The 13,867-nt window shown below is 39.4% G+C and overlaps 1 protein-coding gene and 1 long non-coding RNA gene across 2 annotated transcripts; one reads left to right on the plus strand and one right to left on the minus strand.

Moving 5' to 3' along the window:
- Window positions 1-1,737: 1,737 nt before the first annotated feature.
- Window positions 1,738-9,334, minus strand: LOC137070635 (protein FAM200A-like). Its single transcript, XM_067437946.1, has 9 exons — window positions 9,043-9,334; window positions 5,561-5,813; window positions 5,113-5,438; window positions 4,805-4,889; window positions 4,590-4,724; window positions 4,393-4,484; window positions 3,815-4,058; window positions 3,472-3,628; window positions 1,738-3,357 (listed from the first exon to the last, which is right to left on the minus strand). The coding sequence occupies exons 2-7, from the start codon at window positions 5,790-5,792 to the stop codon at window positions 4,023-4,025; spliced, it is 906 nt and encodes a 301-aa protein (XP_067294047.1). The 5' UTR covers window positions 5,793-5,813; window positions 9,043-9,334; the 3' UTR covers window positions 1,738-3,357; window positions 3,472-3,628; window positions 3,815-4,022.
- Window positions 9,335-10,615: 1,281 nt separating this feature from the next.
- Window positions 10,616-13,562, plus strand: LOC137070636 (uncharacterized). Its single transcript, XR_010904288.1, has 3 exons — window positions 10,616-11,918; window positions 12,568-12,611; window positions 12,778-13,562. It is a non-coding gene; the product is annotated as an uncharacterized lncRNA (long non-coding RNA).
- Window positions 13,563-13,867: the final 305 nt, after the last annotated feature.

Genomic DNA, 13,867 nt, shown 5'->3' on the forward strand with positions numbered 1-13,867 from the left:
TATGGGAAGCCAAACAATCCAAAAGTGGGATGAGACAGCGGGCTGTTACAGAGCTCGCGCCGCGCGGACATGTCATCTTCGCGGTTCAATAGACCGAGCCGCGCGGCCGACTCGTCAGCGCAGCGCGGACGTGTTTACTAGCGCTACCCAATGGGCAGCGCGGCGCGAACCATAAATGAACTTGTATCGGTTTAAATTGTTCATTGCAGCGCTGGTGAGGATTAGTTCCATAGACCGTGAAAAAAACGGATTAATTCGCGCCGCGCTGCCCATTGGGTAGCGCTAGTAAACACGTCCGCGCTGCGCTGACGAGTCGGCGCGAGCTCTGTAACAGCCCGCTGACTCATCCCACTTTTGGATTGTTTGGCTTAAACCATAAATGCACTCAAATATAGGCTACAATAAAGAAACCCATCATTCCTTACAAACATTGGTTCTCTGCTGAAGTTTAATTGTTTTTCCCTACAGTAGACAAATGAAATCGGGGATGAAATGCATTTTCTTTTGTTTATTATCTTGAAAAGTCAAGTCAGCAGTGTTGTGTCGATACTGAACTGCACGCTATATGGAAATATCTGTAAAGCAGAAACGTTAATGATTTTCAATATCATATTCCTCTTCGTATTCCATATCGCCAACCTCCTGGTAATTATATCAGAGTTTATATGTTCAGGTAATTAATCTTATTAGCCTATTGTATGAAGTTTTGCATTCAGCTATTATTTGTAGACTGTAATACTTAAGCTTTTTATATCTGAATTCCATAATTATAGATAGATAGATAGATAGATAGATAGATAGATAGATAGATAGATAGATAGATAGATAGATAGATAGATAGATAGATAGATAGATAGATAGATAGATAGATAGATAGATAGATAGATAGATAGATAGATAGATAGGCTATATAATAATATCATTATATTGATAACAAAGTCATTGAAGTTTCTGCTTTGTACAGCTCTTTCCTTGCCTCTATACAAGTTCAGTAGGCTATATGCACAACACGATTGACTTGTAACACTATTAAATATAATTTAATTTGTATTCAAGGGAAAAACGCCTAAACTTTTGAATTAATGACTCTGTCACCTAAAGCCTCATCAATTCTGTTTAAAATGTCAGTAGTTAAAATAGGCTGAGGTTTATGGGTAAAATGTTAATTAACAATAAATGTAAAATGTAAATGCGCCAAATGAACTTGTATCGGTTTAAATTGTTCATTGCAGGGCTGGTGAGGATTAGTTCCATAGGCCGTGAGAAAAAAAAAAAAAAATCGCACCGCGCTGCCCATTGGGTAGCGCTAGTAAACACGTCCGCGCTGCGCTGACGAGTCGGCCGCGCGGCTCGGCCTATTGAACCGCGCAGATGACATGTCCGCGCGGCGCGAGCTCTGTAACAGCCCGCTGTCTCGTCCCACTTTTGGATTGTTTGGCTTCCCATACTTTTGTCATGTACGGCGCCTCATACAATAGACCGAGCAGCGCGGCCGATTCGTCAGCGCAGCGTGGACGTGTTTACTAGCGCTACCCAATGGGCAGCGAATTAATCCGTTTTTTTCACGGCCTATGGAACTCACAGATATGTATACAAATATATGTATGAAATTGATGCTCATCAGCACTGCATTGAACAATTTAAACAGATACAAGTTTATTTCGCATATACATTTTACATATTGTTAAAGAGGTTTATGGGTAACATGCAGAGCCGGCGCTAGCTCAAATGCCGCTCTAGGCAGAGCATGATCCCCCACCTCACACTCACAATTAGGTATCCTTAAGATGCATGTACATACAAATTAATATGTTCTTTAGCTATAAAATTACACTAAAATAAAAACGTGCATGCAACGTGAAAAAAGTACACAGTGCTACAGCTGCATATAATAATAGTTTTATAATAGACAGTGTACAGAATAAAACTAAACATATGCAAACAACTTTTTTAGCTCATTGGAGGTTTCGATTTTTTTCTTGACTGATACACACAAACACACATTCACATAATAGCCTACATTTCAGAAGCGTGCTCTTCGGGCTTTCGCAGCGGCAAACGGCTTTGATTGCGTCCTCGAGTTTAACTTTTTCAGCAAGTTCGTGCTCAATTGCAATTGTTGCTAGTCCATTGAGTCTGTCTTGTGTCATTGTACGTCGGAGATAAGTTTTAATCAGTTTAAGCTTTGAGAAACTGAGCTCACAGTGACGGGGAGTGAGAAGCACTCTCAATGCTATAAAAACATTGGGAAAAATCAACACAATCTCATGGTCATGTGTATAAATAGTAAGAGTGTAAAATCTTTTTTGCGTGCATATGATACGCGCTTTATGCGTATGTATAATACGCCATAACCCTAATAATACGGTTCATATGTATAATACGCCATAAAGTGCGTATCATAGCACGCGAAAAACCACGTACCATATGCATGCCAAAACTCATTTTATACATTCCACGAGATTGCAAACTATTTATAGGCTACGCATTTTCATGAGATCGGGCTCAGAAAAATTTATTCCATCCCTTTTTCACAGATGAATTTAAACGCATCCAGTGGTTTAGAACCAGGCGTCTACCCAAAGCAGTCAGCTCTTCAAACTATTTATGCCTATCAACATCCCGTGAGTCTCCATGAGTCAGGGCCTTTTCCAGTCTTAAGCAATCCTGAAGAACTATTGTAGGCTATTCTCCTTTTCTTTGAGAGATGCGATGTCATATAAAAATCCAAATACGCGCCCATGGTCTCGAAGCAGCGGAAAGCGCTCTTCCACGGAACGGATGGCACAGTCGAGCGTATTTTGCACGCATATACTAATCGATGCCGCTCTAAGTGAGGTGGGGGCGCGGCCGGGCGGGAATTTTTATTTTTAAATTTATACTAATGGAGTGGGAAAAAATATTGTTGATATAAGTGCGATAATTGTAATCTACCTAATGTAAAACGAACAAATACATTTTTTTTTTTTAATTCTCTCTCTCGCTTACACTCTCTCTCTCTCTCTTGCCGCCCTGGCTGAGCCGCCGCTCTAGGCGACTGCCTAGTTCGCCTATAGGTATACCATTAAGTGAACATTTTCTTTAAGATCTGTGTGCCTTGTTGTACTGAACTGTGGCCTTCTTAGAGGCCTTGATGATTGCTGAGGGGGGGTCCCACTTGACGCAGGGCTCCAGGCCAGCCATTTTTATTGTCATTATTGATGACAGGGTGCCATCCAGGGCAAGGCTGTTCCTGGTCTTGGTCTTGTTGAGTCCCACCACAGAAAACACTCTCTCCGCATCAGCATTTGAATGGGGTAGAACCAGGACGATCTTTGCTATGGTGGCAAGCCTCGGAAACAGGCTTACACCTGTCACCTGTGAAGAATGAGCCAAGAACACAGTGGAAATAAGCTCTCACTAATATAGAGGCATGATTTTAATGCTTGAGAGTGTATTTCCACTGTGTTTTTGATGTAGAATAATTATTACCTTGTGTTTTCGGGTAGCCATTTCAGCCCAGAAGCTCTCCATCTCAATTTCCTCTGAGACCTGCAGGTCGGGTATTTGCATAGTCTGGTATTCCAGGAACTCGTCACTGAGTAGGTTATACTCCTGAGGACCATGGTAGGGGAGCAGGTTGGGAAACCTAATTTACAAAAGCAGTTTTTTAATATACATGTTCATCAACCCAAAGGAGCAAATAAGAATAAAAAAGAAGCCACTTAGGCATGGCTCATGTGCTCAGAGTCAAAATTCTGGTGTTAATGCCTTTGTATAGAATTCAGGGTATTTAATATCAGATAAGCTGAAATTGTTGAAAAAATAACCTAACCTCTCAACAAAGTAAAGGGCATCTTCTACGCCACATTCCAACCTCTGCCGAAAATCAACGAACTTTGCATGCTTGAGCAGTGGCTCTTGTAGGGGCAGCTTTTTTAGAGCATAGTCCACAGCATAGGTCAGAAACGCCAAGGCAGCTTCATGGAATTGCTCCATCTGCTCTGGCGTGATGTCTCCATCATCAAGTAGCTTGTTGAGCTTCACCCTGGTGGTGAATCCAATATTGAGCTTTCTTCCTGTCACAGATACAACAAATCATGTAAACAGAAATGTGTCGTGCTGATCATACAATAGCAGCATGACACTAGGCATAAAGTCCAATATTTTTGGGCTAACCAGAAGCTCAGTGTTAATGGAAGATATAGATCAGTGGATGGATACTTTAATGCTGAGCTTCTGGTTAGCCCAAAAAAAAATTTTGAATAAAACTAGGACAACATTGCTAGACTAAGGCTAGGTACAAGGCAAAGCATGACATGGGCTTCCCCTGTAGTCTGATCTCATCATTGTAAAATTAGAAGTATTAAAAATAATGATTGTATCGAGCAGGAGGTTAAATGAGGTGAATACTGGTATGGTGGCCTGGAAGAACAGTAGGTACACCTCCGTCATGGGGTCAGAAAATGCCTTCTGAAGTCTCCTGAAGTTTGCCTGATTATCATCTTGAAAAAACAAACAAACAAGGTTGTCGATATCACAAGTGTTCAGTTAACAATTCTGTGGTATTTGTAGTAGCTGGATAATGAACATAGTATGAGGGATCATACTAGCAGATTTGAAGTAGCTGGCCAGAGGTTCATATAGCCTCAGAATCCGGGTCAGACAGCGTTCAAGGCTCAACCAACGAACGGAGACATGCATGAGGATTTCCATATACTCTGCTTCATGGAGCTCACAAAATTCTGTCACAGACATTTCATTATAAATCATATGTATTCAAAAACATTTAATTATTATAATTGGTACTGTCAAAAGTGCATACCTGTCAAGTACCCCTTTCGGTTTGTGCTACCCTTGAACCAGTAGGCAACATCAACTACTAAGTCCTCAAGATCAAATTTGGACACCTGCAACATATAAATCATATAATTCAGTTCAGTAATCATTCAGTTAATGCAAGTAATCAGTAGATTCACGAGTTCACACTTACATCAATTAAATAGAGTAAAGATTATGCGTATTTGGCGTGCTGTCCGGGGAGGGCTCCGGGCTCTGAAATTTTTGCCCGAACCCAGAGTATCTTAATTTATTATTGTATTGTATGTAAAGTACAATAAGGCCTATACTTACATCCAAAAATCCCATCCCAGCTCTTTTAGCGATGTTGTGAACTATATGACATGGGCAGCCATGAACGTAAATACTGGAGTGTTCTTTTAGGATTCTGGAGGCGATGGAATTCTTTGAACCTATGTTCACAGCAGCATTGTCCACAGACAGACCAACACAGTTTTGCCATGGGATAGCCTTTTCTGCTAAGGTGGCATTTATCTTGCTGAAGATGATGTCTGCTGTCCCACACCTTGTTCCACTAGTAGTACACATCCCTAGGAAGCGGTGGACAACCTTATCTTTCATAAACATCCGGACAGTCAGGGGGTTCATCTTCTCTACTCCTGCAATGACAGCATGTAAGCATATAAAGCCTCCCATCTTCTTATATACATGTTTAAAAAACTATATCATGCCTGATTGTGGAGAAGGAGAAAAATGTCATGTTCAATAGTTTGGGAAATACCTGTGTCATTGGATCCATCTGTGATGAGTGTGTATGGCCCTTCCCTCATTTGTATCACCAACTCACTCATGAAATGTGGTGCCAGTGCTTCATTAACTATGCATGAACTCTTGGTTCTGGCACACTTGTACTCCTGGGCTGTTTTGGAATCCTTGAAACACTCCTTCAGAAGAGGCCCCAGGTGGTCAGTCAATGCAAGCGGCACATTGTGCTGAACTAATGTTGCTGTCATTTTAACCTCAGCCCTTCTTGTCTGTAAGAAAAAAGTGAGCTTAAAGGGGGGGTGAAACACTCAGTTTCAGTCAGTGTCATGTCAATCTTGAGTACCTATAGAGTAGCATTGCATCCTGCATATCTCCGAAAAGTCTTTAATTTTTTAATAATTATATAAGAAAGATGCGCTGTTCCGAGTCTTTCCGAAAAAAGCCGAGCGGGTGGGGGCGTATCGTGTGAGCGGAGCTAAATAATGACGTGTGTACGGCGCTGCTATTGTGTTGAGTGCGTCGTAAAGCTGTGTCATCCCTAACAGCGGGAAAAACTTTATTCAAAATAAAAATATGGCTTTTGATCAGATACAGCCATACATCTATGATCCGGAATCAGACCCAGAGGCTGCAGTTGAACAGGAGCAGCAGCAAAAACGACTAGAGCAGGACGTCTCTATGTGGTACAAGTTATACACTAACTATATAATATGCTTAGCGACTTGTGTTATTTACATATTTATACTTGAATTATATCGTCGTATTTTTGTCTTTGAAGGTGTACATGTGAGAAGTGCAGTTGTGCACGTGTGTGTGTGTGTGTTTACGCGTGGTTTGTGTAGACGTTATTAAGTTATTGGTTTGTGTAGACGTTGTGTAACGTTATTAAGCGGACTGGTTTTGCACGGCAGGCTAAGTTAGTGTTTACATAGAAAGACACGGAATAGTAGCGCATTTAAATGAAGAAGCGTGCTTATTTAGTTCAACATATTTCCCCACTCTTTGTGTATTGTTGTTTGGAGTGCTTTTACAATACACAAACATAAAGTTACACATATAGTGGCCAGCTAAACAAATGTACACGCACTACACATCGCATACTCCATTGATCAATTTCTATATATAGTAATATATATAGTAACTATACGTGATCATGTTTGGGCTACTTGATGAGCACAGGCAAAAACACAGACATTTGAAGCAGTCTAACTCACTGCCCGCGGTTCTAACGTTGGGACCTTTATCGTTGGGACTGCTCCATCCTTCAGCATTAGGCGATTGGAAAATCCGGCGTCAAGCTGGGCCTTGTTTATGAAACAGTCGGCACCGAAATGCAGCGAACAGATATAAACATTCGCGCAACTCAGTTGCTGATCCGGAAAAGCAAATTCCATCCACTGTTGCCTTACCGCGGGTTTTTGGGGAATCTGTGCAGGACTGTCTTGGTCTGACAACCAAAAACGCACTTTTTGATGTCATTGTTAATTGTGCACATTACCTGTGCAGCGCAGCCTACGAGCCAGCGCTTTGATGGGCATAGCCTGTTGCTTTCGCTCTCTCCCTCTCTCTCTCTCACGCTCTTCCGGTAGAATTGTCCGTAAGGCCCATACAAGGAAATTCCGCCCCCATTAACGTCAAAGGGGATGCATGATCGCAAAAAACTTGCCGAAACTTATGACTAACCGGAAGTAGTATTTTTGACAAAGAAATACTCCCATCAAACGTCCACCTTAACTTTTGAAACTTTGTCCATGTTTAGTATGGGATTCCATGTCTTTAACAGTGTAAAAAGATCAGTATGCATGAAACAGCATTTCACCCCCCCTTTAAATAGACACCAGAGCCAACAGGGCACAGGTGAACACAATGGGCAATTAAAACATAAAACTAAGAAAACCTGACTGTGAAACAGAACACAGTAATACAAAACCTAAACAAGACGGTAAATTAGTCAAAACTCAACCAGGACAGTACAGTATTTTACACAAAATTCTTGAACCTTGGCAGAACCATGACACATAGCATATCTTAGCCTCTTGGTCTGACATCCCCCCAACAGAGGAAGCGGACATCGAAAATCGGTCAATTGTAGTGGTGGATTCAATGGCTCGTTCTTTTTCCTGGTGGCCCTTGCTCTTAACATGTCACACAATATCTGAAACACCCTGGTGGCAACATGTGTTTTCCACACAACATACAGAACACCAGTAATGTGTGCTGAGGCTACCTTTAGTGATAAATGGCCATTTTATGGTCCACTCATTCTTGAAGGTGCATCTGTATGTTGCAGCTCCACACAAGGCTCTAATCTTCGACCTCTGCTCGAGCTGCTGCTGTTGGTGGTTTTCTGCCTGTCGTTCTGTCTGTCTTTGTTCTGAATCAGATCCGGCAACAAGCAAATCTATCTGTTGCTGTTCTGTCTGTCGCTGTTCTTGTTCTGTCTGTCGTTCTGTCTGTTGCTGTTCTGTCTGTCGCTGTTCTTGTTCTGTCTATCGTTCTGTCTGTTGCTGTTCTTGTTCTGTCTGTCGTTCTGTCTGTTCTTGTGCTGTCTGTTGCTCTTCTGTCTGTTGCTCTTCTGTCTGTTGTGTGGCTCTTTTTTGCTGTGGCTGATCTTTCAGTAAAAAAAACAAAATGCCTTTCCTCTTTTCTCCTGTTTTCTCTTTACTCATCTTTTCTCCTACTGGCCTTGCCTTATTGCGGGGCATACTTGAAACCTTCAAGAATTTAAATGATCTTTGTTTAATACATCATCTACACTAATGTAGGCCTATCAATTACCGCATGTATATAGCCTAGAGTGACCAGACATCCCCGTTTTCCAGGGACAGCCCTGGTTTTTGGTGTCTGTCCTTGACTGGAGCTGTCCCCGGAAATGTCCCTGTTTTACAGCTCGTTCACAACCCGCTGATACATTGCAAGAACAAAAAAAGCCCAACATACAGCAGCCTGCTGGTTAAATGAACAATGGTGTAGTGATTTTTGGTGCTGTGAGATCTGCTGACTCTCCTTTTTTCGTGCGCGCACCACTAGAACTTAACCGAGAGCAGAGCGCCATTGTCGTCAAATTTCAAAGGAAACATCTTTATCGATTTCAAGGTAGTAACATTAACTATTCATGTTAAATTAAAGTAAAAGGCTACTGTTTGCATGTGCTTGGGCCTAATTATTAATGTTAATAATAAATAGGGAGGGAGCCCCCCCAAAAAAACTACGACAACATAAACATTCAAAAATATATTGTCCCCGTTTTTTAAATGAATACATAATAAACAAATAAGATTTTTTTGTGATATTTTGACCACACAAATAGGAAATGTCCCAATGTTTCCATTTCAGACATCTGGTCACCACTTAATAGCCCTTAATAAATTACGTTCACAAAGCTCTCGAAATGCCTTTAATATAATAACTCACACAAATGAATAAGTAAACGCTATTTAAAGTTCAAGAGCATAAATACTCAAGCCTATTCTCAATAAATACTCAAAGCATACATACCTGAAGCCGGGGAAATGCGGGGGAAAATGCGCCTGGGATGGCTTGTGAAGTAACATCGCATATGTGAGAAAACGGCAAATCCCACAGACAGGGGCGCTCTTGAACCCCCTCACCGAAAGCATAACTAGTCGATCACGAGTGGCTCAACAGGTAGATCTATAGATAAAACTCATCTTTTAGACATTTGACTGACAGGGCTGAAACTTCAGCGTGAGAAATCGGAGGTGTGGCGTGTGAGCGTGTGAAACCAATCAAATGCGTGTGTCTCACGGCCAATGCGTGAGAGTTGGCAGCTCTGCATTATAGATATCTTGAATGTATATTATGACTAGTCAAATTAACATTGTATATATCTTCAATCCATATTATGACTAGTCACAATCACGTTGTAGATATCTTAATTGCAATAACGACTAGTCAAAATTGCAGAGGAGATATCTGGAACTGGAATTATGACTAGTCAAAACGGATTTATGACTAGTATGCGAAGGTGTATTTAATGCTAAAACGGCTTGCCATAGAAAATCCCACTTTTTATGCAGTGATGGGTCTGCTTGACGTCAACTGGTCGGAATGTCCTTGTACCGGAAGGGTGCGTGCGTGCGTGACTAGAGCCAGAGAGCAAATGCACAGAGTTGGGTATAAACGGAGGTCGGAGCCAGCTGCAAATGGATGGGTCATCAGCAAGTGGGTGGAGCTTTAGCCGCAAGTGGGCTGTACAAACATCCAGAGGATTTTGATTGGTTTATTGAGTAACCTGTGTATAGCTATTGGTTGGTGGTGGTAAGGTAAGTTTTGTTGCGATCCATCAGAAAACAAAGAAAGAAGAAAACACTTTCACGTGTTCATGGTTCATCATCGTTAAATTGAAGGGGTAAGCTTGTTGTTCATTTTTTTTAGTTAAGTAAAAATTCATTTAAGTTGTGAAAAAGTACATATAATGGTGTTTGTACACCGTTTTTAGTCTTTCAAAAGAATAAGGGTTAAGTGTATCCAAATTATTTCTGTAGTTTTTTTAGTAGCACACATAAATTACAAAATCTGTAACAGCCATTTCTTCAATTTGCTCTCGATCATGGATTTTGAAGACCATAAGAAGGTATTATGGAGTGTTTATGGAGGTATTAAGCAGTGTAATGTTTGTAATTTTGTAGTTAATTAATTTTTTTGTATTGGCTAGTCTTTATTGTAATTTGCGATCAATTTAATGCATCCTTGTATTCAATTAATTTTGATATTGTACTGCTAATAGGGATGCACGATATTATCGGCACGACATCGGAATCGGCCGATAAACGCTTAAAATATAAAAATCGGCATCGGTCGATATGAAAACATTATGCCGATATGCCTTGCCGATATGATAACGTGTTAATAGGGCTTGGGCACCGCGTTGCATTCTGGGACGTCGCGGCCATGTTGATGGCCTCGCGAATGTAAACATACAGCAAGTCGAATGAGGAGAAGCAGAGTTGGGAGAAAGAAAAAACATGTTAAAATCCTGAAAGGGATGTGGAATTTACCGGGATACGTTAAATAGGGAAGGCAGGGACCGCTATAGAGACACCCACATGGAAAGAACCTATATGAGGATATATGCGCATATATGAAACATATATGCAGTTTATATGTACATATATGCTGCATATATGCACATATATGTCAATATGTATGCTGCATATATGCACATATATGTCAATATGTATGCTGCATATATGCACATATATGTCAATATGTATGCTGCATATATGCACATATATAATATGTATGCTGCATATATGTACATATATGATAATATGTATGCTGCATATATGCACATATATATTCCACATATAGGTAAAATTGAGGTGCATATATGTGCATATCAGGCCATATAGGTCTCCTGTATTGCTTCTTTATATCCACATATAAGCCATATATACAAGATATGTCTCAGCTCATGGCAGGATCCGGTCATAGCTCAATGTAATTTTACAGGTTATGGTCTGTATTATTTGTTTTGTTTTTTGTTTTTACAGAATTTTCCTGTTTTTTCATTGTACAAGAAATGCCTGGTGTTTTACAGATATTCGCTGTAATTTAAATTTCGACTATTAAATTTACAGGAATTGCTTGTATTCTGGTAGCCTATTACATCTGTTTGTTTTTTTTAAGATGGATTTTTACAGAATAATATGTAATTTTAGCCTACATAAAAGTGTGATTAATATTTTACAGATTTTTTTCTGTAAAATTAGAAAAAAGTAAACGAATGTTTAACTACAGAAATCAGCAGTCATTCAACATGTTTTACTTACCATTTAAGATAATGTGTTGGTTAGTGAGTTGTTTTAGGCTAAATAATAGTATTTGTACATTAGGCCTATACATATTAGTCTAACTATAAATTGGATTGTAGCTACTAATCTTTTAACCTTTAACCTTGCAAACAAAAAAAAGAAGCTAATTTTGATAATTTTTTGCACTGACTAATTCTCCCCTAAATTTCCTAACCACATCTATTCATGTACATTTGATGGGTTTCCAAATCCAGTTGCAAATGCAGCTGTGTGTGTGTGTGTGCGTGCGTGTGCTTGCATGCGCGCGCGCGTGACGCAGTTTCAAATTTGCTGCCGGTTAATTTTCCGTTAGTCACGCCCACAACAGTTTGCGGAGAGGTAACGTTACAGTGATGTTAGAGCGGGTGATTTGATTTTATTTTAGGCTAAGCTACACTCGTGAAGTGAGTCGTGAGATTAACTGGATTTGAGCAGCCGTGAGCAGGATCTCGGAACTATGTGAGGAAAAATAACGCGCCATTTCAGCGAGAATGTCTCGGCAACTACAGCGACTTTTGACAAGCAGCGGCCATCATATCAACCGATCACTGGGCTGAGGTAAGAGTCTCATTCTATGATATTTATATCGTGTGGCTGCACATTGATGTTGTTGGTTGTTTTAAAGCTGTTGTTAACATTTCTAATCGTTGTTCAGTCACATAACTGGCGTTGAGAGTAAAACACTGAAAATTATAGCAGTTCAGGCCTCTTTCAATTTTCCATCTGTTTAACCAAGAAAGATTAACTTAGCTATTCATAAAGTTTGAAAGGTTGTATGTGGTAGTTATGTTACCGTCATTATATCTTTTGAAACAATGAACTAAAGTTAACGTTATCGATTAACTATAGACCTATATATATATATATATATGTATGTATATATATATATATATATATATATATATATATATATATATATATATATATATATATAGCTCTGGAAAAATGAAAATATATTATATTATCATCGATCCAGATGATTGGACAGTTACGTTACACCCCTAGAGAGTTATATGATGCAGCTAACGTTAAGTCAAAGTAATATAATTTTACTTTAATTATAAATACTGTAAATTTAGCTCAGCTTCCAGATCACATTAGGTTGAGGTTTTTGGTCTCAGTAAAACATGCTGGCATGTTTTAATTCATGTAATAGTCCTATTTTTTTATTTGTATTATTTTTTTATGCTTTTTTGTGTGATTTCAGGTCCTGTGGAAAGACTGGAGGTCTACAGCAGGTGAGCATTGCAGGTGTGGAATAAGGGCACTGTTCTTCTCATTCAACAAATTCTTTGTTTGCATCTTATCATGCAGCTGTTTTGAATAGTATTTTGTTATAATTGCAACTAGAATAATTCAGAAACATGGCTTTTCCTATCACTGCTATCCTGACACAGCTCTCTACCCTTCATTCCAGCGGATGATCAGCCGTAGCTGCTCGCATCTCAGCCTGCTTGATGGAAATTTCCGACCTTCACCTGGATGACCTTTACCTTCAACTCAACCTCGCCAAGACGGAAGTGCTCGTGGTTTCAGCCAGCCCTACCTTTGTGTTATAACTGATCAGTTAATCTTCACAGACCACATTGCTAGAACTGCCCGATCTTTAGATTTTCCTTGTACAGCATTGGGATGATCAGGCCATTCCTATCGAAACATGCTACACAACTCATCCAAGCTCATGTTCCAGCCACTGGCATCAGTGTTTGCTGATGCACTGTGAAGACTTGCGCTGTGAAGGCAAATGGCGCATTGTGGTGCCATCCCAAAGAGGCACAAAATCACTTTCACAGACCTTTATCTGGACTGTTCCATGCTGGTGGAATAACCTGACTAACTCCAGCCATTTTCAGGAGACCACTAAAGATGCATTCTTTTGTGAACACATGACCCATAAAACTAGCTCTTTTCTGTTTAACAAAACTGCTAGACTAACTAAAAATTGTCACTGCACTTATTGCTGCTTCCATACTCTTCATTTGTAAGTTGCTTTGGATAAAATTTAATTGTACATGTATAAAATAATAACTGCAATGTGACAGTATAAAAGAAAGATAATTGTCTTTTAATGTAGATATTTTTGCATATTCTAAATTATATACTAAGCTTGTATTTCCTACAACTGAAGTAACTTGACATATGTGTTATGTAAAATGACTAATAATGTAAATGTGCAGTTTCTGTACAATATTTTGTAAATTTAACAGAAATTGGCTGTAAAGGTTGCTATTTATGTACGAGTAGGCCTACTTAATTTAGAGGTTGAAGTTGTGAGTGGTTCTGTTCAAATAAATATTAATACTGTAAATATGCAAACATGTTTTTGAATTGATGTGCTTACTGCATTTTTATAAATAATATCTTAGTTATTGTACATAGAAAACATATATTTTAAAAGTAAATTACTGTAGATGGACAGCAGGTTTGTAAAATAAATTTGATTGAAAATTTAATGTTTTATGTGTAATTTAACATAATTGATCCGTTTTTCCACAGTTTAATAAATT

Source organism: Pseudorasbora parva, chromosome 3 (assembly GCF_024679245.1).
Source record: "Pseudorasbora parva isolate DD20220531a chromosome 3, ASM2467924v1, whole genome shotgun sequence".
NCBI lineage: Eukaryota > Metazoa > Chordata > Actinopteri > Cypriniformes > Gobionidae > Pseudorasbora > Pseudorasbora parva.

Excerpts from the sequence above, each read along its gene's own strand:
- LOC137070635 (XM_067437946.1), bottom strand. The coding sequence starts at position 5,792 with ATGACAGCAACATTAGTTCAGCACAATGTGCCGCTTGCATTGACTGAC. Across the intron at positions 4,725-4,804 it reads CCGAAAGGGGTACTTGACAG|AATTTTGTGAGCTCCATGAA; the intron begins GTATGCACTTTT and ends TGTCTGTGACAG. Across the intron at positions 4,485-4,589 it reads CAGCTACTTCAAATCTGCTA|ATGATAATCAGGCAAACTTC; the intron begins GTATGATCCCTC and ends TGTTTTTTCAAG.